At 53.0% G+C, this 24015-nt stretch overlaps 7 protein-coding genes across 7 annotated transcripts; 4 read left to right on the plus strand and 3 right to left on the minus strand.

Moving 5' to 3' along the window:
* Window positions 1-669: 669 nt before the first annotated feature.
* Window positions 670-2596, minus strand: SODALDRAFT_330953 (hypothetical protein). Its single transcript, XM_028611334.1, has 4 exons — window positions 2370-2596; window positions 2182-2200; window positions 1988-2065; window positions 670-1535 (listed from the first exon to the last, which is right to left on the minus strand). The coding sequence occupies exons 1-4, from the start codon at window positions 2409-2411 to the stop codon at window positions 958-960; spliced, it is 717 nt and encodes a 238-aa protein (XP_028469038.1). The 5' UTR covers window positions 2412-2596; the 3' UTR covers window positions 670-957.
* A 1859-nt stretch (window positions 2597-4455) lies between these two features.
* Window positions 4456-6683, plus strand: SODALDRAFT_330954 (hypothetical protein). Its single transcript, XM_028611335.1, has 4 exons — window positions 4456-5038; window positions 5161-5648; window positions 5738-5811; window positions 5983-6683. The coding sequence occupies exons 1-4, from the start codon at window positions 4847-4849 to the stop codon at window positions 6426-6428; spliced, it is 1200 nt and encodes a 399-aa protein (XP_028469039.1). The 5' UTR covers window positions 4456-4846; the 3' UTR covers window positions 6429-6683.
* Window positions 6684-7421: 738 nt separating this feature from the next.
* On the minus strand, window positions 7422-9447 carry SODALDRAFT_376932 (hypothetical protein; the record flags this gene model as incomplete). The annotated part of the gene is made up of 8 exons (XM_028614865.1): window positions 7422-7884; window positions 7949-8215; window positions 8426-8464; window positions 8552-8651; window positions 8906-8956; window positions 9134-9207; window positions 9293-9358; window positions 9440-9447. The coding sequence occupies 8 exons, from the start codon at window positions 9445-9447 to the stop codon at window positions 7422-7424; spliced, it is 1068 nt and encodes a 355-aa protein (XP_028469040.1).
* SODALDRAFT_330955 (FAD/NAD(P)-binding domain-containing protein) lies at window positions 9305-11428 on the plus strand. Its single transcript, XM_028611336.1, has 2 exons — window positions 9305-9721; window positions 9791-11428. The coding sequence occupies exons 1-2, from the start codon at window positions 9686-9688 to the stop codon at window positions 11096-11098; spliced, it is 1344 nt and encodes a 447-aa protein (XP_028469041.1). The 5' UTR covers window positions 9305-9685; the 3' UTR covers window positions 11099-11428.
* Window positions 11429-14498: 3070 nt separating this feature from the next.
* On the plus strand, window positions 14499-16761 carry SODALDRAFT_272139 (alcohol oxidase-like protein; the record flags this gene model as incomplete). Its single annotated transcript, XM_028607817.1, has 4 exons — window positions 14499-14562; window positions 14845-15188; window positions 15276-16084; window positions 16170-16761. 4 exons carry the CDS (start codon window positions 14499-14501, stop codon window positions 16759-16761), a joined length of 1809 nt encoding a protein of 602 aa, XP_028469042.1.
* A 2420-nt stretch (window positions 16762-19181) lies between these two features.
* Window positions 19182-20777, plus strand: SODALDRAFT_338658 (mannan endo-1,6-alpha-mannosidase DCW1; the record flags this gene model as incomplete). The annotated part of the gene is made up of 4 exons (XM_028612793.1): window positions 19182-19269; window positions 19358-19837; window positions 19913-20154; window positions 20214-20777. 4 exons carry the CDS (start codon window positions 19182-19184, stop codon window positions 20775-20777), a joined length of 1374 nt encoding a protein of 457 aa, XP_028469043.1.
* Window positions 20778-21239: 462 nt separating this feature from the next.
* SODALDRAFT_357268 (hypothetical protein) lies at window positions 21240-22597 on the minus strand (the record flags this gene model as incomplete). The annotated part of the gene is made up of 7 exons (XM_028613981.1): window positions 21240-21275; window positions 21387-21410; window positions 21552-21616; window positions 21854-21910; window positions 21977-22049; window positions 22163-22268; window positions 22344-22597. 7 exons carry the CDS (start codon window positions 22595-22597, stop codon window positions 21240-21242), a joined length of 615 nt encoding a protein of 204 aa, XP_028469044.1.
* Window positions 22598-24015: the final 1418 nt, after the last annotated feature.

Below are 24015 nucleotides of genomic sequence, written 5' to 3' on the forward strand. Positions count from 1 at the left end.
TCGCTCCCCGGTCCGGCATGGATGGGCATGGCCCTCACCGACGGGTCCATCCGGATTGGTTGATACGGGTAGCACTGGTATTCGTTTATTCGTTGGGGGGCCCCTGATTAGGATAGGCAGAAGGGACTCAAGTCAAGTCATTATCAGACGAAAAGGGTCGCATTGCCCAACGGCGCAGGTTGACAAAAGTCCATTCAAAGCCAACCCGACTTCAGAGCTGCGCGTACGGAGGGATGCCTTGCCTACGACGTACTTCGATGGGCTTTTCGTATCGCTTGGATCGTAGAGTGCGTGTCGTGCTCGAATCCTTATAACGTACATATATACAACGTACATGTTGGTCTTGTTGGTTCTCGATCAGGTTGGCTGCAAGGGGGATCACAATCCTCATGCATGGATGGGGAAGTCAGATCACCCACACATGCTCTGCTCACCCTTCTGCACATCTGTAATCGTCGTACATACATACGAACGTCGTGGAGGAGCGTCGTCCAACAACTGGCCCACGAGCGGCAGGGGTTGGTTGCTGTGGAGCAAAGACCAGTCAAATACATAGGTAGTCAGTCTATCCACCTTGTGTCGATACTGATCCGTGTTGTGATGTGTTGTGTAATGGAACAGATAATTGTCCCCGGGTATGGATATCCTACTGATACTTCCCCCCCAGGCGCATCCGCAACGTAAACTGACCCTGACGGCTTGCTTGTTATCAAAATGAGCTCAACGCCAAGTGACACAGAGATACGTGTATTGACTAGGTAGTCGTGGACTCGTGTTTGGCTTCAACTTTTCAAGACAGCGTGGCTGAACTACCTTATCTTTTGCAAGATAGCGAAACTCCGTACCTAAGGTATCTGTACTCCTTACTTCGCTCGACTACCTACGTTGTATGTTCAAAACGGTAACATCCCTCCGCCCTGACTGACCCCTTATATCCCATAATCATCAGTAAGCTAATTACTGCTGCTCGGCGAGAAAGATAGTTCTCCGAATGATATGGACTGATTCGGTCAATAAGTTCTTCCGAGGGACTTCGTGCCCTCCATCATGAATGAGCGTCAGACGCGTAGCAGGGTCGCAGAGACGGCTCAGGTCCAATCCGCCCGTGGGGGCGGTGGCGTCCGCCGAACCCCAGATGTGCGCCGTTGGGATCTTGATCAGGGGGTCGCTGGTGGTGGTGGTGGTGGTGGTGGTGGTGGTGGTGGTGCCATCTTCGAACGCGGTAATGTCGATACCCAGGTGCGCAAACTCGGCACTACTGGACGCGCTGGACAGAAACACGGCGCATCGGAAGGGGGGTTTCTGAGTGCTGACCGGCCCGCCATCGCCTTCACCTTTGTGTGCTTGGCGCTGTTTCTGGACTAGGTACATGGCGGCAAGGACCGCCCCGGCGGAGAATCCCATTAGGGCGTCGAACGGTCCTTCGGCCGCCACATATTCGTCTAATTGGCTGATGGCACGGGGAACCGTGGCCAGGTCGTTTGGGTCGTAGAAGGCGTAGAACTTGGCATCAGGCGAGGCCAACGTCTCGACTCCTGGAGTGAAAAGATATTAGCCTAGTTAGCCCCTGGGCAGGAGGATGTTGATGGCGTGATAGGGGTCCCTAGATCCCTAGGGTTCGGGGGGGTTTTTTTTTCCTCCTTTTTCTTTTGACCCCCCCTTCTCCTTTTTTTTTTCTTTTTTTCGGTTCTTTTTTCTTTCTTTTTCCACTCCATGTTTTGTCCCACCCCCCATAGAGCGAGCATAGAGCCCTCTGGGCTGGTGCGCCTGTCCCTGCGCTGGGGAACAGATCCATTTACATGGGACTGCCCCCAACGGGCACAGGACACAGGAGGAAAAGCAAGCTTGTAACGCTGCAGAAATCTGCTCGGCTGAGGCTAGGCTGGTCCATCGAGACAGGCCCCTCGGGTGAGTCACCGACAGCACAGGGATAAACGCCTGTATGTACTCCGTGCTCCGAATTGACTCGACGAAATGATGTACGTACCTTCAGACATGGGCGCCTCAATGGCAGCCTCGACGAACTCGTATTCATGCCCATCTTCCAATTCATGCCTCAAAGGGGCTACATGAAGAAGAGCCCCCCAAACCGGCGTAAGGATTAATCGTCTCGTCTCGAAACAAGCTTGGGGACGAGGAAGGGAGGGGGAGAGTATGGCAGAAGGCCAACCCGTCTCTTACCGGTCTGCAGCTTCATAACCTGTCACACTTGTCTCAGCCACAGCCACAGCCTTGTCTTTTTGTCTTTCTTTTTGTTTCTTTTTCTTTTTCTTTTTCCGCTTCTATTTCTTTTTCGCTTCTTCCTCTTCTCTTGCAGATCTTCCAAGCTGACAACTCAAAATCCGGCGAATAAGGTAGCGAGCACTTACATTGCTGTTTGTCCCGTTGCCATGAAGGCAGAGGAACTTCATTTTCTCGAATAGGTAGGTAGAACTGTACCTACCAGTGCTGTGGATGGATAAGGTAGGCGGAAACGGGATGATCGGTCTCCGGTCTTTTCGGAGACCACGGGGTGAGAATCGAAAGAACAATTAGATCATTCGGGGGTCAATCATTAAGGATAAACCAAGAAACCGGAGGGTGAAAAAAAATTCATATGAACACAATTTCAGCCGAAAGGAAGAATAATAGAAAGGCTTGAAAGACGCCCCTTTATTAATACGCTTACTTGGTTCGTGTGCGCCCGCCAATTTCTTTGCGACTCGGTTTTATCGAGGTCTCGGATTTCGTTGGTGCGTACACGAATACCTTACTTTGGAGGGAAATAGGTGAATTTTGGTATCATAATGGTCTCGCTGGAGCGATCCTGGGTCTTACTCAACCCTTCTGCGACGTACCTACAGTACTTCGTTCTACCCCAGGATCAGGAGATCGTAAAGGTATGGCATGTGCGCTGTGCGCAGGGGTAGGGGTAGGTTAGTATGTACAGTGTAGGGGCACTTGGGAGCAATTTTCGCGACCAGCATCATATCACGTACCTCATGTACGTTGTAGGTTGATATCACATCGACATCTTACCAACCAATTACTTCATATATACACCACGGCACGGATACGGCCGGGAACGGAAAAAGGTCAGTCACCGTGCGTAATAAGAGTTGCACGGAGTATACAAGTGCTCTGAGCCGAAAAACACCCAAAACTGGTACACCCACTAAGGCAGGTACCCACAGTAGCAAAGTAGCACTGTGGGGCTGCCCTGCAGGTCAACGGCCCACCACGGGATCCACAACCGATCCTTCGAAGCTATATCAGTTCACAAGCTAAACTGGACTCGGTATTTTACGCGTGACGAAGGATTCTACTAAAAGCTTGGCTGATGTTCTAAGCATGGGCTTCAGCGACTACATACCGTTTGCGTTTACCCACGTTGTACGTTGTATATACTCAAGATTCCAAGTCCGTCCCCTCTCGGAGCCCGTAAAAGACGAAAAGACAAATCGCATATCATATCCATTCTGACCTTTCACCTTTATAACGATTACTCTTCCCTCCCAAATGCCTATGATACGCTTCAACAACGCCGTGTGCGACGCAGACGAGGGCGTCGTCAGCTGGGTTGGATTGGCAAGAACTTTAGTCGACGACGAACAAGCTAGAAGCGGGATTACGGGGTAGCATAGAATGGTAGCGGAAAGTTCCTTTGGTGTTGTGTGGCTTGGCTTGGCTACCTATAACCAACATGATGTTGCATTCTCTCGGCGTGTTCGAAGACGAGACCTGCACATCTGCGCAGCCTAAGGTACCTAAGGTAAGGTAGGTATTATTACTCCTTCCTATTCCTGACCTCCTAGTACATATGTACATGGAACTATGAAGTACGTTGTACCTACTTAGTATGTAGGTAGGTACCGCACATTACAGTACGGAGTGCATCCCACCCCATCGCCTTCCCACCAAACCACCCATGTGCGCTTAGCAGTGGGCGAGACTGAAGGAAATCAGATTTTTTGGATGTCCCTCCACCGATTATGCATCCCATCTTCGTCCCGTGTCCCGTCAAACTGGGGCCATACCTAAGACGGGGGGAGACGACAAAAGTCTCTATCAGCACGTTGTAGCAGGACGGCGAGCTAGGAAGAATAGGTAGGCACTAGCTCGAGACTATCTTGCATTGGGGATTGGCAGGGGGCTGGCAGACAGGTTAAGAGGGGGTGTGGTGCGGGACACCAATGCGACGATAACAGCCGCAGGAAGGGGGCTGAAATGGTGGTAATGCGAACGGGAGCGGGAGTTCTCCTGTTTCGCTAGCCCCTCTTCTTCAGATGGAACGGCACCTACTATATTCCCATGCGTTATTCCTTCCGCGAAAGTGTCAGTTTCTGCCGTGAGGTAGCACTCAGGGAGGGGGGCACTTCTGTGGCTGTGGGAAACAGGCTAGGCGGGTCTTGGGTGAGGTCGATTTGAGTCTTCCACTTCCTATATACGTTGTCCACGCGTGTGTGTGTGTGTACGTTGTATGTCTCTCGCCTAAGTTGGAGTATCCGTAGGATTCGTTCTATGCTGTTGAGAAGCAGCTCCGTCGCATCCATCCATCCATTCTGCATTCTGATCTAGTTCATACATTCATACATTCGCTCATTCATTGTTCTTGTTATTTTTCCCCTTCTCCCCTTTTCTTTTTTGCCCTTCGCTGTGAAAATCTTTTTTTGGCCTTTCTTCAGCCTGTCGGCGTTTACTCCGGTCGTCCTCGCCGGTTTCCTGCAAAACAACTCCCGTCAACAACATCGCCAACCGCATAAGTAGTATACGGATACGCACCCCGCCAACATATCCGACCTGTCTATCCCCCGGATTCCCCCGCCCCTTCTCTACACCACACCGTTAAACGACGCACCGCGAAACCATGGCCGACGCGGACCCGCCCCAAGCCACCCCGGGCTCAGCCGATGACTATCGCGGGGACCAGTTTCTCGCCTTCCTCATCGTCATGACGGTCATCACAACGGCGTCCATTATCTTGAGATTCGTGTCGCGAGGCTTGGGAAAGACCGGCAATCGGTTTTGGTGGGATGACTGGACTGCTCTGTTTGCTGTGGTATGTCGTCCGCTGCCCAACTACATACACACTACCACCGCCTCCACGCGCGGGCACGCGCGGGCACGCGAGGCCCTAGAGTAGGGTCGGTCGAAAGATGATGTTTCTGACGCGCCTTCTAGCCTTTCATTTACGCCCAGTTAGGCTTGTCGTTTGCCATGCTTAACTACGGTCTCGGATACCATATGTGGGTTGTCATGGACAAGCTCCCGACATTCATGAAACTCTTGTTCTCCGTATATTTCGTCTACGACGTCGCCCTCTTTGTCACCAAAGAGTCTGCTCTGCTGTTCTTCTCCCGCATCTTCCCCAAGCGCAACAATTCCGCCTGGTGGAACTGGGCCCTCTGGATTACGCATGGGATCAACGCCGCGTGGCTCATCGGCATCATTTTCGGCACCATCTTCATGTGCGACCCTGTCGAGAAAGGCTGGAACCCCATGATCCCGGGCACATGTGGCGAGAATTCCGCCCTCTGGCTTGGAAGCGCCGTCCCCAGCGTTGTCATCGACCTTCTCATCCTGCTCTTGCCTCTGCCTAAGATTTGGGGGCTTCAACTGAGCACGGCCCGTAAGACCGGTGTTACCCTCGTCTTCGTCTTGGGTTATTGGTGAGTCTTTGTCTATGCGTTACCGTGGTGGGAGAAGCGACGATCTCTCCTGGTTCATGACGTGCTAACAATTACCGACCCGTCTCCAGCGTCATTATTGTGTCTCTCGGCCGCTTGATCACCCTTCTGACCAATATAGACGGCTTGAATACTGATGTTACCTGTAAGTCTTCGCTCGCCTTATCTCGCCGGGCCCGGCCCCCGCACCGCCTCTGTTTTTATTCTTAGTGTCTGGTTCGGCGCCGGACCGGGCCGGGGGCCCGTATCCCTTAGCCCAGACCACTCTCGCTAGTAAACAACGCGCTGACCTTTTGGCCCCACGCAATCAAAACAGACGAAATCGTTCCCGTCAGCATGTGGGTCTCCGCCGAAGCCCCCGTCACCCTCCTCTGCATCTGCCTCCCCGCCATGTTGCCCCTCGGCAAGCACATCGTGAAGACGTACTTCTCGCGCTGGATCAGCCAGGTCACGTCGTTCGTCAGCACAAAAGGCCCCAATACCCGTGGCGGCACCCTGCGCAGCAAGACCGGCAACTTCACCTCCACCACCGCCCCCGGCTCCTATGACATGCACATGCGCACCGGCAAGTCGTCGCGGAGCACGTTCGGCGGCCCAGGCGACCGCGACAGCGTCAACTCGGACCGCAGCAACCGTGGGATCCTACCCATGAGGGAGCATACGGCATGTGCGCTCGGTGAGCCGGGGGTGTTCAGGGAAGATATGCCAAGCCGGGCTATTCGCGTGGACAATGAGATCGTGGTCGACCGACGATATCCGTGATGCGCAGAGATGGAAAGGAAGGGAGGTTCTTGTGTCTTTTTGTTGCTGTACGATTGGGCGACAGGGTGCCTGCCGGGAAAGGCGCTCTCGTCTGTACTTCTGTACTAGTTCTTTGGTCTAGGTATTATGAATAGCCAGGCGTTCTTAATTCCCCATTTGGTTCTTGGGGTTCACGATATGTCTCGATGGTCATGGCGGTAATGGTGTCAACCAAGAAGTACCTTAGTACCTTACCTTATGGAATTGAATGTGGTCATGTACCTAGGTACGTACCCATGTACATGTGATAACAGACCATGGAGAAACCCATGCCAAGCAACGCAAATGCTTTTGTACCTTACTGAGTAGGTACTCGGCATTTGTAGTGGAGGGAAAGAGGAGAAACAGCCGGAGTACCTGTGTCGTAGGTACATTCTCCCGCCTTGGCAAGTGGGAAGTACCTTGTACGGAGTATCGAAGCCCTGACGCTTGATAACAAACTGCGTAATAATTCCGGTTACCTAGGTAGGTAGGCAAGGTACAACGCATAAACAGGGAGGATTGTTCGCCCATCTCCTCTTTGCGATCGATACCTTACCGTACAACGTACATAAGCACCAAGTAATTACGTTATACATAGGTACCGTAAAACCCCAACAAACTCGTCTTTGCGCTAGATTCTTAGTGCCCCGTTTTCCCCAGGCTTTTCTAAAATAAACCAATCAAAACATAGTATTCGGAGCGCTTATCTGATAACCGAAGCGATAATATCCGAGATCGGTACTTTAATTCTCTGCCATCTAATAGAACACTTTCTAGAAGTGGGGCTTTTGTTAAAAGCGGTATAGCGCTGGTTAGCGCAAAGACGAGTTTATTGGGTTTTTACGGTATTCACTGCGGGTGGGTCTGGAAATATGGTCATTGGTAAACCTAACTTGCCATGCTCCTGGCTCTGCAACCAACCTACTACGAAATAATTACTTCGTACAGGATAGGGAGACATCCTTACATCCTTCAATCCCACCTCGAGTCAGCATTGACCTGCTCCAGCAGCGAAACCCAACGATACCCCGCCACGGTGTGCGCGATACCGATAAACTCCGTCTTGGACATCTTCTCCGTGACCTCCCGCCAAGTCTCTTCGTCCAGAGGCCCGTTGAGCGAGGTCAAGATGCGACCAAGGCGGTAGGCCAACGCCTCCTCTTCGCTCAGGTCCCGCGGTACCTTCCCGGCGATGCCATCCTCGAACTGCTCGGGGGTGAGGCCGACCTTGGGTGCGACCGCTCGGTGGCACAGAGCCACATAGGGAACCCGGAGGACAGAAGCCAGCCCTATGATGGCCAGCTCCCTGTTGCGCGGCTTGACGCCGGACGCATAGATGGATTTGGCTACTTCGAAGAACTGCTTCGCCACACCAGGTGTGTAGCTGTAGGACGAGGCGGAAGGGGGGTGAGAACGTGGGTGGCAGATGGTCAGCCTGTTTCTGTTGGGCACTTCCCGATGCGCATACAAGGGGGAGTTGTGTGTGTCCTAAAGTTTACCTCAACCCGGCATAGCATCCCAGCAGCGTGTTTCCTTCCTCGTCAATCCAGGGGAACGGCGAGGCACCGCCGTGCATCTTGGACAAGGCTTCCTGGATGACCTCCTTTGCTTCTGACCCGCCGGGTGCTTCATCGAGAGGAAAGCGAGGCGCCATGATGCGAAAGAACGCCGGATGTAGCGAGACGATACTGGTAAGAATAGAGAGAGCAACAGTGCGGCGTCGAACGAGAGGCAAGCAAGGGGTCTTCGTGTTTGCGGGAGGATACCTAGTTTTCAGGGGAAATTATTCGGAAGGAATCGGAGTCAGCTGAAGATAACTTAAACCTCTCTGTTTTTACAGGGATCGGCCCCCGGTAAAAAGGAAGAAGAAGAAAAAAGAAAGGGATTGACGAAGCGGGGATTGTCCGTTTCTAGAAGCTGGGGGGCAGGCAAACGTCGAAGGATTCCCTAATATGCACCGAACATGGAGTACATACGTTGTACAGAGCTCTTCGGTGCATACAACTGTAAGATACCTGCGGGAAACAGACGTTAGTAATGCTTAGGTACCTAAGGTAGGTAAGGTATTAGGAAATTACGTTGTACTACCTAGTAATATGTACTTCCGGGCAGCAACCGAGGGTAGGTAGACGACATTCGACAGAATTGGGTGGGATGCAGACACGTTATCTGATGGAAGGGCCATTTGCCGGACGAATCCCACTGTACCGGGGTTAGTGTTGCACCCCGGAATAGGTGCTGTCTCATCCTCTTTCCTTAAACATTTACAATCTTTTTACGCCGTATTTTAAACAGGAAGATGGTCTGGCTTGGCAATTACCCTCGATGCGACATTAACGGACCTTAAATCCAGGGGTCGAGGCGGGTCCCTGCGCCTTAATAACAAGGAAGGCGTACAAAGCTTGTGGATCCCCGTACCGGTACGTTGTACTTCGTACCTACCTTAGGTAAGGTACGTGCAAGGAGCTTCCCGACGATCCGGCAGCATGTTGTCCGAGATTGCGCTTCTATTGGTGAGTGGGTGCAGATACTCGAAAGTACTAGGCCCATATGCGGAGTACTGCACCCTTGTTTCTAGCTTGGTGTGTACCTGAATCAATACCTTAGGTACGTACCTTAGGGCAGGCCGTCGCTACGTTATCTTTCACGACATCCAAAAATCCGCCAAGAGATCCATCCTTCACCCAGTAATTGGTGTGTGCTGCGGGCCTCCACTACCTTATGCGGGCTGAAATGCACAGATGAAGTGGACATGGCACTGAATGCGACTTGTCCAATTAGACGACTAGTGTACTCACTTTTATCGTTTTTTTCTTCTTCTTCACTTCTTACCCCAGACTCACGGGGGTTGGCCAAGCTCAGTCTGCAAGTTGTAACGGGGTCGCGATGACGAGGAAGAAGGGTCCAGACTATGGCAATCAGTGTGCGCACTGCACACTACACACATACCTTTACGTTGTACAGTTTCAAGTGGAGGATTCATCGCTTACTGTGACATTGACCACGGGCAGCTCTAGTCCCGCGCCACAGTAAAGGTTGAAGCCCCCAACCCCAGTCGGCCAGGCGAAGGAGCGGTCAGGGCAAGCTAAACGAAACGGGGATCTTCGGTGTGCGCTGGGTGTGACCTCAGATTTCTCCAGTCTCTTCTCAGTTGTTGCTCTCTCTACTCGAGTCCCCGGAGCCGTACAACGTACACGTAGAAGGTATTGGCTGATGATCGGCCAACGCGAGCAGCCATGGAACCAGACAAGAAGCAATTGAAAGTGGTGATTGTGAGTTTCTGCCCCTAACAAGGCCTCTGCCACCCCAGACGACAGCCCGCTGACGTCGGTGACGTGCAGCTAGGCGGCTCCCTTGCGGGGCTGATGTGCGGCATCGCCCTAAAGCATGCAGGGCACGAAGTGACGATCATCGAAAAGGGCGAGAACGTCCGGCAGAGCCATATGGCAGGCGTATGTCTGGGGCTCGACGCCGAACGGTTCCTAGAACGCCACGACCGGCTCAGCAACGTCTTTTCCCACCGATGCCTCCGTATACAGGCTCTGAAGAGCGACGAGACGGTTCAAGTTTTCATCAACGCGCGCCGCGACATCACCAACTGGGACGCGTACTACTTCCGCCTTCGCGCCAACTTCGACGGTTACAAGAGCTCCTTCTACCCGATTCCGCCCCAACCGTCGGCGACGGACGGCCCAAGCAGCTACAACGCCCGGAGAGAGGTTGTGGACCTCACACGGACGGGCGACCGTGGCAATACCAAACTGGTGCTGTCCGTATTGGACCACGATACCCGGGACGTGTCGAAAGTGGAAGCCGACCTCGTAGTGGGAGCCGACGGGCCCGACTCGTTCATCCGAGCCAAGTATATTCCCGAATCGAAGCGGCGATATGTAGGATACATCGCGTGGCGGGGCACGGTGCCGGAGAGCGAGGTCTCGGAGGCGACGCGCGACGTCTTCAAGCGCAGCGTGACGATCCATCTCATGGATCGGCACCACTGTCTCGTCTACACGATCCCCGGAGTGGATGGGTCTCTGGAGAAAGGCGAGAGATACCTCAATTTCCTCTGGTACACCAACGAGACGCCCGAGGCGCTGGACGAGATCCTGATCGACGGCATCGACGGTCACCGGCACCATAATATCGTGCCGTCCGGGCACGTCCGGAAGGACATCTGGGAGGCCCGCCTGCAGACAGCCAGGTCGATTCCGCTGCCCGGACCATTCCTCGAGATCATCACGAAGATCGAGAGGCCGTTCATCCAGGTCATCACCGAGGTCATCTCGCCGCGCGCGTCGTTTGAAGATGGCAGGGTGCTGCTGATGGGTGACGGACTGTCCTTGTACCGCCCCCACACGGCCTTCAGCGGCACGCAGGCGGCATTCCACGCGCTGAAGGTCGAGGAGTACGTCGAGGGCAAGATCTCGGCGCAGGAATACGAGGAGAAGGCTCTGCGGTATGCGCGGCTGCACTGGTCGCAGAGCATCTGGTATGGTGATTTCTACCAATACAGTAAATGGACCGCGTTGAAATCGGCATTGTATTACTGGTTTCACTGTGGGATAGACCGGGTCAACTCATGGTGGACGGGCGAGGAACGGTTGTTGCGCGGATGGTCAAAGGTGGTGGAGCAGTATGATGACGAATAAGGGGGATTCTCTTGGTTGTTTCCCCTTTGCTTTCCTGAGACGGATGATTTTGGGGTAGCATGCATGATGGTATTCTGGCATCAATTTGGGATTTTCTTTCCGTCTCAGCCCAGCTCCCCGTCCTGCTTCCCATCGTGGTCTGGGAAGCAAGTGGATAGTGGATAGGAATGCCTATATCCGTAGTCGTACTCGCAGACGACAGCCACGGGTCAAGTCGCGAGGGCCAATTGGCGCGAATTCACGAATAGCCCGAGAACAGTATGACTTGCTTATGGATTTGTGGTTATTGGACAAACTAGTTGACGCCGTTAGCGGGTTTAGCGGTCGGTCATTTTGGCAGGTGAATTGGATGTTGTTTGCAGCTAGCTATGGTGCCATCATGGATTACTTCGTGGGGGAAGACCAATGGCCGGCGCACCGCGATGTCGGCGACGCGCCTCAGCCACAGGTGCGGTGGTACGGTACCCGGGCCAGCAGGCATAATACGGATAAGAGGCACAATGGGCTTGGGGCTTGGGGCTTGGGGCTTGGGGCTTGGGGCTTGGGGCTTGGGATGCGTATCATGACCGCCCTGGTTGGCTGAGCGGGTAGCCTCCCTGACGCCTCAACGGTGTCTCGCATCGACCGTTCGATAGCACGACGTCGACCGTTCGATAGCACAATAAATATCAGGGGACCTATATACGTTGTACGTTGAAACGGCAATGGGATGATTGAGAAAATCCGAGTCTAGATCAATTGATAGACCGGATCTGGTCTTGTCCAGGCACGTTTTCATAGGAAATGCGAATACAACGTACAGAGTACTGCCGAAAACAATTCGTTTCGCATGGAACTTTGCTCAGGTACGTACGGACATTGGAGTGCGGTCTTCATCTTCGTTGATGCATTCGTATGTGAGTTGATCCTACACTAGTCGCTATAGGGAAGGTAGGCCTGTAGGATGGAGGAAAGAGGATGGAGGATGGAGGGTCATTACCGTTGTACGTTGTAACTGGATCCGTTTGGGCCGCCACGTTGTACAACGTACGGAGTACAAACCTCGAATAATGTCTACTAAGGTACCTAAGGCAGGTACCTTATCTCCAGTCTTCCCCTCTCCAGTCCAAAAGTCCCTGCCGAGATCAATGCACGTACCTCATGCTACACCGTACTCCATACATCGGTGCACGTACCACAAGATCCTACGGAGTTACTACTGGCAACGGGCCGAGACGCCGCCACGAATCCCCCGACTTTTAGCGACCACTCAGACCATACTGTAACTCGATCCCATACCTCGCAGGCCTACAGTGTATGTAATTTACGTTATTAACATAAGAAAGGGGTTAGGCTATCTTACTGATCTGCTGGTGAAGTGATAAGATACATACGGGCTTTCTTTTGTTTCTTTTTGCTGTCCTTTTCGGTGAATATTGTGTCTGTGGCGGCGCCCACGAGAACTCAGGTTAATAAGTGTTGTTCTTACCGAGTATAGATACACTAGTGATTGCGGCGTTCTTAGACTAAGGTACGGAGTAGTTATTGCGAAAGCGGGAGGGGAGAGGGTGGGAGAAAGTACGGGGGCTAGGGAGGATTAGAGAGGATATTGACCCTTTCGACCACGTCTCAAAGGCGTTTGGTGAATTTGAAAGGTCCTACGTTGTTGTATGTATTGGCGGATGCCAAGCCACAACGGCAAAAGGGTCCTTTGAAACGAGATGAGAGCTCGCTAATTAGGTACTTTCCGTGTTCCGTTTATCCGTTTCCCGGTTTCTTTAATCTGTCGTATCGTAACCATGTGAAGGTACCTGAGCGAGGACGACAAGATTTGACGATTATATTACGGCTAACTATAGAGCAGGCTTCGTGACATCGTACAGCATAAGCTGACCAAGCACCTAATCTGTGCTTTTCGACCGTGGTAATTAGATCCCCGCTGAACCTGTACATATTTGACATGAACTTTCCGTGCTCATGCGCGAAATCAAGCCACGAAGTGCGAAGCACGAACCATTGCCATTGCCATTGCCGCTGTCAGCTATGTTTATGCTGAGCTTGGTCGTGCAAGGGTAGGTTGTAGTTATTCTAACCTGAATGGAATGATATGGGGGCCTGGATCATATATGTATCCGTGCTCTATCGATCCCCCCATGATACTGCCCCCTCCCACCTGCTACCCACGCTTGGCTCCCCACTCTCCTGTTCCTTGCAGGTCCCAGGTTCTACCTCCTACCGCTGTACGTTGTACATACAATAGGTAGGTACGGAGTAATCGTACGAAGTATTGTATTGTACTATACTGTAATTAGATCTACACGTAATGCTTATTGGTGTTTAAGGGGGATCGGACATCGGACTTCGCGACGAACACAACACTGCGACTGCACGCACGGTTTCCCCCCGGGGATCACGAGCCCACTTGACGGCGTTTTGATCTGTTGGTCTGTTGGTCTGTTGGTCTTGTCTTATTTTTCTTTTATTTTTCTTTTTGTCGTTATTCGTTAAAAGTCCCATGCGGGGATGAATATGAAGAATAGCATGTAGCCCATTCGTCTCCCTTCGTTCCATCGACACCTCGGAAGCAATCCCAAGAAGAAAAGTGCGTATGTGTCTAGGTGGTGTGGTGTTCTCTGTCGCACTCTCCTGCCTTTCCTCTCCTCTCCTCCTCTCGTCTTCTCTCCTCTTCTTACACCCCCCCTTCCCCTTTATCCTTTCTTCTTAAGGCAACGTACAGTAGTATTGTGACGGTCCCATCGTCCTGCCCCCAACAAGCCTCTGGGCAACCTACTGCATAAGGTAGCCATCTCATCTACCAACCAAAAGGTATGGTACTGGTACTGCCCAGTCATTGGAACTGCCCCCAACAGCCAACCCCCCTCACTGTTACCTTGCCACGAGGCAAGTCGCGACACGAACTAATTTATCCTCCAAACGAAAACAGCGCCGATCCATTTTACGCGCAATTGCAATCCTTAGCAAACATTACACACTCGTTACAATTGTTACAGTCCTTACAGTCGTTACTCTATACAGTCCTTACAGGCATTGATTACAACCGATACAGCCGTTACACGACGCGCCGGGTCGGCTGTCTAAGGTAGACGGGGGGGAGAAGGCCAGAAAAGGTCAGAACCAAAAAAAAAAAAAAAAAAAAAAAAGGCGCAGGAAGGCGCAGGAGGGCGCAGGAAGGCATAGTCGTCTACTGAGTACAGGTAACCCCTCGTGGTTTTGGGTCGTACTTTCCAGCCGCCTGTTCTTTTTTAAGCTCTGGCCGCAAGCTCCTGAGCTTCCTTTGTTCATCATGCTCGCTTTCCCCTCAACTTCACCCCGCCTCTTCTGGCATCTCCTCCTCCACGCCCTTTTCTTCACCTTGCCCCTGAACAGCCTCAACTTCTTCGCCTCAGCACAACCGATCACAATGGCTGGAATCGTCAATCACCTTCCCTGCGGCCTCAATGAGGTGGACGTTATTATTGCCGGAGGTAAGCTCTGCCTTTGGGACCCCTCTGCTCTTTTCTCGCCTTTTCACTTGACCCAGCCACAAAGCTACGAGGAATTGGAATATTCGCCCATGCTTGAAAGGGGGAGGGAAAACAATTGAAAAAAGAAAAAAAAGAAAAAAGAAACACCCCCCCGAAAAGAAGAGAAAAAAAAAGAAAGAAAAAGACAAGAAAAGAACCTGCATGGACCTCGAATACTTCAGCACTCGAGAAACAAAGCCCTTTTTTTCCGCGTCTTCATCTTACCAACTGACCTGTCCATAGGTGGTACTGCCGGCCTTGTTGTCGCCGCCAGATTGAGCGATGCGGACCCGAATCTTTCTATCCTGGTTATTGAGCGTGGCCAAAACAACTTCAATGACCCTTCCATTGTCCATCCGGTGCTCTTCCTGAGCCATATGATGCCCACCAGCAAAACCACTCTCTTTTACCAAGGCGGCAAGGAAGGCGAGCTGGCCGACCGGGAGCTCGTCGTGCCTGCAGGCGGTGTCCTGGGTGGTGGATCGTCTATCAACCTCTTGACCTACAGCCGTGCTCAGCGGGAAGACTTCGACGAGTGGGGTGTCCCCGGCTGGACGGCCGAGGACATGATCCCCTACTTGCAGAAGGTACGTTGCAAACAAACAGCCCGCGGTTCCTGTTCTTCGTTCGCCTATAATATGAATTTGAACTAACACGAGGCGGGGAATCAATAGCTCGAGACCTACCACGGTCCAGGCACGCTGGAGACGCACGGCGACAGCGGTCCCGTTCAGATCTCCCGTGGCCCCTTCGAGGCTGTCTCTACGTCGGAGGACGACTTCCTCCAGGCTGCTGCTCAGGTTGGCTGGCCCGAAGTTCCAGACTTGCAGGACCTCGACACGAACAACGCTTTCTCGAGAAACATGCGCTTCATCAGCCCCGACGGCAAGCGACAGGACTCCGCCCACACCTACCTCCATCCTCGTCTCCAGGACGGCAACCACCCCAACTTGCACATCCTCACCGAGCATCTCGTGGTTCGCGTCGTCTTCGAGGGTAAGAAGGCTGTCGGCGTCGAGTTCCAGCCTAACCCGCTGTTCCAAGAAGGTCGCAACACCGTCAGGACCGTCAGGGCCAGGAAGCAAGTCATCCTCTCCGCCGGCGCCCTCGGTACGCCCCTCGTGCTCGAGCGGTCTGGTATTGGTCACCCCAAATATCTCACTCGCGCCGGTATCAAGCCGGTTGCTCCGCTTCAAGGCGTCGGCGAAAACTACCTAGACCACCACCTGCTCACGCATCCCTACAAATCGAGCCTACTTCCCAACGAGACAGTTGACGCCATCTACGGCGGCCGGATCGACCTCGGTGAGCTGATGCAGACCAATGCCCCCATTCTCGGATGGAACGCCGCCGACGTTACCGCCAAGGTTCGACCGACCGAAGAAGAGGTGGCTGCCCTTGGTCCCAGCTTCCAGGCTGCCTGGGATCGGGACTACCGGGACAAGCCCAACAAGCCGCTTATGATCACGACTTCTCTCAATGGGTACGTAGTATACGCATAACACAACCGTGTCCCTCCCGGGCATGGACGCATACCGTAGGAAAGAAATTACTGACTTCCGTGCCAGTTTCCCGGGTGACCCGACCGGCCTTCCCGTCGGCCAGTATCTGTCGGTGTCGACCTTCACCGTGTACCCCTATTCTCGCGGCCACATTCATATCACCGGTCCCAATGCGTTGGACCCGTACGATTTCAAGACGGGCTTCTTCACGGACTGCGGCGGTATCGATCTCACGAAGGCCATGTGGGCCTACAAGAAACAGCGCGAGATCATGCGCCGCCTCAAGGTTTACAGGGGCGAATACGCCCCTGGCCACCCGCCCTTCCCGCAGGGCTCGGACGCCGCCCTCGTCGAGACGGACGGCCCTCTCACCGACGTCAAGGACATTGTCTACACGGCCGAGGATGACGCTGTCCTCGAGCAATGGATCCGTCAAAACGTCGGTACAACCTGGCACTCCATGGGCACGGCTAAGATGGCGCCCCGCGATGAGAACGGCGTCGTCGACGCTACCCTCAGCGTCTATGGTGTCCAGAACCTCAAAATCGCCGATCTCTCCATCCCTCCCGGGAACGTTGCTGCCAATACCGCCAACACTGCTTTCGCAATTGGCGAGAAGGCGGCTGACATTCTCATCGAAGAACTTGGCCTGGCCTGAGAATAGAAGATAAAAAGCCATTCCTCTTATTTTTTTATACTTATTTTTCTTTTTTTCTTTTCTAGAAGGTATAGTTGCTTTATATTTGGGCGGCTATTTGCGATTGGAAACCCTTCTTCTCCTCTCCTTGACTATCAAAAGACTGGAATGAAGAATGACGGTACTACTCTGTAATGATCTTTGCGGATGATCTATTTCATATATCTATACATACCGCCTACATATACCTTGGAAGTATGGACAGCTACCTTATGTTCGATGTTGTTTCTTGAATGCTCACTTTGGAGGTGATTTCGTGGACGTCCATTGCGCGTCTGGGAGGGTGGTGTGGCTTGAGGTTTTGCAGCCTCCAACCTGCTGCAGCCCATTTAGTAATTCTAATAAAATTCGGTTTAATCCGTCCTCGAGATACATGGCTTGAAGAAGATGTATGACCCTGGCGATCGTCCTTCACTTGGTACCTCGTTGAGTAAAGGGTAGAGACTCCCCCCGAGACTCGGATGCTGCACTGTCTGTTGTGGAGTTTGATTCAACCAACTGAAGAGCCGTGGGTTGAGCTGTGTATTCATTCTCTGCTGACCGCAGTAACCGAGAGGAATGCACACGTGTCGAAATCTAATCCAGGGCGAGTGATTGTTCTTTTGGAGATGACTAGGTCGATTATCAGAGACGGGCGATTGTGTTGCCTCGGCTCCCGAGGCATTAACTAATGGCCTGATGGTTTGCCTATTCACCCTGTAATGCTCCGTACAGGCTAGACTTTCTTCCGCACTTCCGGGAGTTTCGAGTTATAGGCCGAACACCAGCAAAGGCCCCTGACTTGCATTTGTTCGGGACGCAGGAGCTGGGTAGAAGTGAGAAGTCTTAGCTGCGGTCATACCACGAGGAAATTACGCTCCTATCCCCTGGTAAGAAATAGACCAGGGACTACTCTCCTGGGCCCTAGTCCAATTCCAAGCCTCATCCCTTGCGTCGATTTTCTCTTTTACGACTTTGTTTCTGGGCAATGCTATGAACTGGCTGTGAATTACAGCCTATCTATCTCTTGACCTGGAAGACCTCCTAACCTTGAGGGCACCACGGGGAAAGTTGACGTTGTTTCACGAACCCGTTTCTTCAAACAAGATGCGTTGGCACCAGAGAACATCCAAAGGAGAAAGTATGGGCCGTTCCAAAGCAGAACAAGAAGACGCGGTGGAATGTGTGGGAGACGGATTCGGACCCGAGATGCCAGGGAAATGGGTCACGTCATGATCGCCAAGCCGAGCCAAGACGGGTAACAATCGGCTTGGGAAAGGCTTGTTTCTGGGGGGCACACGCCTTTTATTTAACATTTTCATGGTCTCGTTTCCTGTCGCCCCATTGGCTTCATCTTAACAACCCTTACTATACCTAAGGTATGCCAGAAGGCCAAATCAAATACCAACCCCAAGAGTCGGATGTCCCGGCATGGTGTATAGTACTAGTGCAGTGGACTGAGGGTACCTTACTTGATCAAGACTGCGCTGTTAGTACGAGATACATACCCCTGGACTGTGAACGCGTCATAAACTTACGACCGGCGCCGTTCTAATGCGCAAAACCAGCGCCATGTACCTACCTACCTGGGAGGTACGGGTCCGACGAAGTCAGTCAGAATCCAGACGAACAATTTGACCTAACGGGCCGACGGCAGCCTCGCCTTGAGGGGACACTCCGTAAAGCTACCGAGTTATGGTTTGTACAGAGTAGGTACTGTATACAGATGACGGAAGTACAAGCAGGTGCGTGAAACGTCTCTACCTTAGTCTCATTGCTAATAATCGTTATTTTTCACCTGAGCCGCTAACAGCCTTTCAGTCCAAAAAGAAAAAGAAATTGGGTCCCGAGGCGGGCTGCGGGCATCGTACCTGACTGATCTACTCCCTAATTACTCTGTACTATGATTCGGGCAGACCTGTATGTTGAGGGACGGTGTGACTTGCCTATACCCGTCCCCTCCCTCGTCACGTCTTCCCTGACCCACCATCCCAGGTCCAGGATAGCCGTATAAGGTACGTTTTCCGGTATCTGCAGAATTTCACTTCCTCTTCTTCGTTCCATTTACTCTCTCAACTGTTGTTTAGTTTCCTCAGTCGGTCGGTTCCCCACCCTACATCTTTGTTCCCGATCAGACGCTCGACGACCATATCCCGCCTCTGGAGAATCGCCATCTGGGTACCTACCTCGAGGGCCCGTGGATAGCTTTCGTTATCCTCCCTTCTTTTGGTAAACTTCTTCGCGTCTATGAAATGTCCACCAGCTATATCGTGATACCGCTTTTCGTTTCTGAACTGGTTTCAGGTCTCTCGCTTGATCCCCCTTGAGTCTGTCGTTCAGGACATCGACCGTCGTTCGACCTCTGTCCTCCCTCTCCCTTTCGTTTATGGGGACTCGCCACGATGAAGTTACCTACTGTCCGCGTTGGAACAGCTCTTCTCCTCACGACCCATCTCGCGAATGCGGCCTACTACAAACTAGACTCGGATGGCAGGTCCCCACTCCCCGTTCGGCATTCTATCACTTTCTGTCTCCCAGGGAAAGGGGCGCCGAGCGCGAGCTAACCCGAGCCTTATAGATGCCATAAGGGAATCAGCCAGAACCCTCGCCTTCGATCTCATGTCCTATTACCGCGGTAATGAGACGGGGCAGACTCCCGGCATCCTGCCCGGCCCGCCACCCGCAGGGGACTACTACTGGTGGGAGGCCGGTGCCATGTGGGGTGCAATGATTGATTACTGGCAGTTCACGGGGGACGACACCTACAACGACGTGGTCATGGAGGCGATGCAGTTCCAGGTTGGCGAGGGGAGGGATTACATGCCCAGTAACGTGACCCTGTCCCTCGGCAATGATGACCAGGGCTTCTGGGGCATGTCAGCCATGCTAGCGGCCGAGGCGAACTTCCCCAACCCTCCCGAAGACAGGCCGCAATGGTTGGCCCTCGCCCAAGCCGTCTTTACCACCCAGGCGGCCCCGTCCCGGCACGACGAGACGTGCAATGGCGGGTTGCGGTGGCAGATTCCCTTCGCCAACAAGGGGTTCAATTACAAGAATAGTACGTGAGACTGATCTCCTTTTGGTGTGAATTCTTATTTCAAGTGGAGCACCTAACACGATCATCTTCGACCAGGTATCTCTCAGGGCTGCTTTTTTAATCTGGGGGCCAGGTTGGCCCGGTATACCGGCAATAAGACGTACGCCGACTGGGCGGATCGGACGTGGGACTGGATGGTGGGCGTCAACTTCATCGACGACAAGTACAATATCTTCGACGGCGCCCACGTGGAGCACAACTGCACCGACATCAACAGGGCCCAATTCTCGTACAACAACGCCGTCTTCCTGCTTGGCGCTGCCTATATGTATAATTATGTAAGTCGTCTCCCCGTTTCGGCGGGCATCTCCCTTGGATGCTGATGAGCATGCTGTAGACCGACGGCGACGAGACGTGGAAATCCCGTGTCGAGGGTCTGTTGCAAAACACCATCGACGTCTTCTTCCCGGACGACATCGCCTACGAGGTGGCATGCGAGCCGAGGATGACGTGCACAACGGACATGCTCTCGTTCAAGGGGTACGTGGCGCGGTGGCTGTCGACCATGACGCAGGTCGCGCCCTTCACGGCCGAGACGATCCTCCCCGTGCTGCGCAAGTCGGCCGAGGCGGCCGTCGCGCAGTGCACAGGCGGCGAGTCGGGGAGGGAGTGTGGGTTCCAGTGGTGGTCGGGGACGTTCGACGGCTCGGTGGGGGCTGGCCAGACGATGAACGTGCTGAGCGCCGTGTCGTCTCTGCTGATCGGGGGGGCTAAGGCTCCCGTGACCAACGCAACTGGCGGGACGTCCCAGGGGGATTACACCGCCGGGACCGCTCCACAGGATCCGCTTACGATGAAGCCCTTGACGACGGGGGATAAAGCCGGGGCGGGTATCATCACGTTCCTCTTGCTGGCTTTGTCTGTCAGTATGTTTGCGTGGATGAGTCTTGGGGATGCGTGAGATGCGCAACGTCCTCGTGGGGAGGAAGGAAGTATTGGTGTCTCTTTGCGAAGGCGTTAGGGACCGACGAGGGGTTGTCCCTTGGAGCACTGCTCGTGAGGGGCATTGTGTCCTCCGTTTTTAGGGTATTCATGGCGTTCGGTGGTCGGAAGGGGGCGTGGGCGTCTAGCTGCGTCGTACCATGTTGGTATTTTCCTACGTAGTGGAAGTATGCCACTCGTCGAGATATCTGAGCCTGGTTGACGTTTCGCAAGATTTCACAGATTTGTATGTCAAGCCTCGGTCAAGGCTTGGTTGCATTGGATAAAGTAATGTAGCGAGGCTTGACTGGCAACCCTGGGTTCTGACTCGGTTATTTCCTGCTTTTATGGTTACTGGAGCCATCAATATCGTCCAGGCATCCATCTTGTTCACCCTTCCTTCAACCAACACGCCCTCCTTCATTTTTTTATAACTCGACTCTTAGCCAGGGAGAAGCAGACCATTTCCATCGCGAGACTGGGTTTGAATTCGGAATTCCATAGGTACCTAGGTGAGGTAGCGACCCTGAGCCCGATGAACGATAAGCGATAACGGTCGTAGGCACGAGGGGTTTTCGATTGGACCGACATCGATGGCACGGGCCTGGATGACCTACACAAAAGCTGTGCCCGTCATACATGAGATAGTCGTCGTATACGTGGTATAGATGTGTATGCATGAGGAAGAAGCTAACTAACTAACCGCCCTGGGAAGGATGGGATAAGTCGTCCGTTCCAGGGTAGGTCACATGACCTGCCCCACATACGTGGAGATGGAGATTACCTGAGGCGTATTCCGCCTAATTCGTATGCGCAGACCTGGTGTGCATGTTTTACGCTATACGAATAAGATATAATTAGAGCGTGGTAAGAAGTGTGGCGTGGTGTGGAAATGATCGCAATGCCTTATTATGGTGGCAGAGTGGTGTAACTATTACTCGCGTCGACGAAGTATTTCCTGTGATGTTTTTATACGCCGTACTGTGCAGATAAGTATAGTATTTCCGTGCGAATCACACTTATAGCGACTTGTCTCCACCCTTTTTCCCTGGTTACCGTTACCGCTGGCTTTGTCCAGATCCGCCTTGACCGCCCCTCGTAGCTCAAAGCTCTCTCAGAGGATGGGGTTTTCGGATGGGGTATTCTCCGAATACTCATGTTTTCATAGTAATCGCGGACGCGCTGCTGCCGCCTCCAGTTTAGCGGCCCTCTCCCGTTCGGGCAACGTGCTCTCGCCGCCGTGTCGCTGCCACTCGCGCACGGACCACATACCGCCTGCTTGGTATAAATATTCCAACGTCTTCCTTTCCTTTGGGCATGTACTCTTGACATCCTGTCCCTCTGAAATCCGTCTCGCATCCTCACAGAGATGATCTTATGCTTCCTGCGCCCGAGCTGTAACCTGCGCCCTTGTTGTCCTATATGACGCGGCCGCTTCCTGCACCTTGCCGCTTTGTCGTGCATCCTCCGTCTTCGTGATTCATGTTCACGCCCTGGACCTTCTGCTTTTGCAGTCACCTATGCTGCTGCCTGTACGTTTTGCAACGAACCAAGGTGCTTCGCCTTCACCTCCGTTTGGGCCTCTGCCCTGCAGTACGTCTTTCTCATGCCACACCGAAAGCGCCTCGGGGACTGACCTGGCAGAGCACTCTCACCAGGTTGTCGCTCCTGCTGCCCTGGAGGCCGCCGACTCATCCCACCATCCAAGGGCGCATTCTTTAGCCCACTCTCATGTTCGGAAATGCCGCAGACCCTATTAACGGCCATGTCCGAGTCGGATGATGGTGCCTCGTGACCCATTCAGGGGATCCTCGCAGCCACTTTCCTTTACTTCTATAGGCTTTGGGCCTATGCTCCATGTCTATTGGGGGCTTTGGACCGCGGATCACCGCTAGCCGTCATATAGGACGCGGTCGCACGAGTGTCCTAAGGCCGTTATATACATCGTCGTACACAGCCATATATCATTTATAGGAGAGATAGCCATGTATCCGTCGGACCACGGAGTAGAATACGAGGTAAGAAGGTGGCATAGCGAGCTATTTCCGCCTTGGCTATGGATCGTCCGCCTCGTCACGAACTTGATTTGATTCGATAAGGCATTTATCTGCGAACTATTTAAAAGCCTAAGAAGTTAGCCAGGAGTCAGAGAGAGCTGCCTATGACGGCTAAGTCGCCGGAGGCTCATCACGACGGCTGCATGTACGCAGATGTATATGCCAGGATTGTCGATTGGTCCGAGGGCTGTCCGCTGGCGTCAATCGCAACCCCCTGGAACACTATTGTATCGTTATAGTGTGATAGCTTTTCGGCAGATGTTTGATAAGCAGGTTAGTGAATGGTGCTGTGAGTCATTGCACTGGGCTTCTTAGAGCATGCCTGGGGCCTCCGGGCCAGCGGAGCAGGTGTTGCAGATTGACGTATTGGCGAGGGGCGGATGCCAACACCTTAAGCTCTCTGTGTAGCATGTTGCGTATTTAGTCTCCTGCTCGCCCCTTCCCCCACAGGGCTATTACGTTCATTCTTTATCCCATAGGCATCCACGGTATCTCCTCGGGATAATAGCCATATCTCTTAACAACGTTTCTTTCTAGACTCCCCCCGCTCTTTAGGGCGTAAAAGACCCTAGTCGGCGTTAGCAGCGGCATCCTAACCCCTTATTCTCTCCGGAGCTACCGCTTCTTCCTAGTCAGGGGTAATTCGAGGAGCCGTAGACTTAGAGCGGCCAAACATAAGAGGACCTAATCTCGATTCTATCTAACACCGATTCTATGGTGTCTACTACGGAAAGAAGATATACTAACGAAAATAATAGGGAAGATTCTGACTTAATGCTCCTATCCATTAGCTCGATAGTCGTATCGCTTCCGAAGGCGCGGCCGGGCAAATCAAGCAGAAGAGCGACCGAGACGGAAGCTTCTGGCGTGGATCCTGTATTAGCAGTATCCCCGAGGCAAGCGGGAGCCGCCTTAGCTTGGCCAGATGAGGCACAACTATCTGAACTTGATGTTACGAGGCAGGAATTTCCTTGCGAAATAGATCGCATAGTGGAGTTGGGAGCACCTACCCCTGAAAGTCAGCCAAACTCAGTTATGATGGACAGCCGGCACGTACCCGCCAGCCAACACATCAATCATACGAGTGATGCTGTCTTAGACAATGATCGGAGTTATAATGTTCAGAGTCCTTCTGATTACCCCTGCACTTACGGACACCTT

The sequence above is a fragment of the Sodiomyces alkalinus genome, assembly GCF_003711515.1.
Source record: "Sodiomyces alkalinus F11 unplaced genomic scaffold SODALscaffold_2, whole genome shotgun sequence".
In the NCBI taxonomy this organism is placed as follows: domain Eukaryota; kingdom Fungi; phylum Ascomycota; class Sordariomycetes; order Glomerellales; family Plectosphaerellaceae; genus Sodiomyces; species Sodiomyces alkalinus.

Excerpts from the sequence above, each read along its gene's own strand:
- SODALDRAFT_330953 (XM_028611334.1), bottom strand. The coding sequence starts at position 2,411 with ATGAAGTTCCTCTGCCTTCATGGCAACGGGACAAACAGCAAT. Across the intron at positions 1,536-1,987 it reads TGAGGCGCCCATGTCTGAAG|GAGTCGAGACGTTGGCCTCG; the intron begins GTACGTACATCA and ends TTTTCACTCCAG.
- SODALDRAFT_330954 (XM_028611335.1), top strand. The coding sequence starts at position 4,847 with ATGGCCGACGCGGACCCGCCCCAAGCCACCCCGGGCTCAGCCGATGAC. Across the intron at positions 5,039-5,160 it reads GGACTGCTCTGTTTGCTGTG|CCTTTCATTTACGCCCAGTT; the intron begins GTATGTCGTCCG and ends CGCGCCTTCTAG. Across the intron at positions 5,649-5,737 it reads GTCTTCGTCTTGGGTTATTG|CGTCATTATTGTGTCTCTCG; the intron begins GTGAGTCTTTGT and ends ACCCGTCTCCAG.
- SODALDRAFT_330955 (XM_028611336.1), top strand. The coding sequence starts at position 9,686 with ATGGAACCAGACAAGAAGCAATTGAAAGTGGTGATT. Across the intron at positions 9,722-9,790 it reads AGCAATTGAAAGTGGTGATT|CTAGGCGGCTCCCTTGCGGG; the intron begins GTGAGTTTCTGC and ends GGTGACGTGCAG.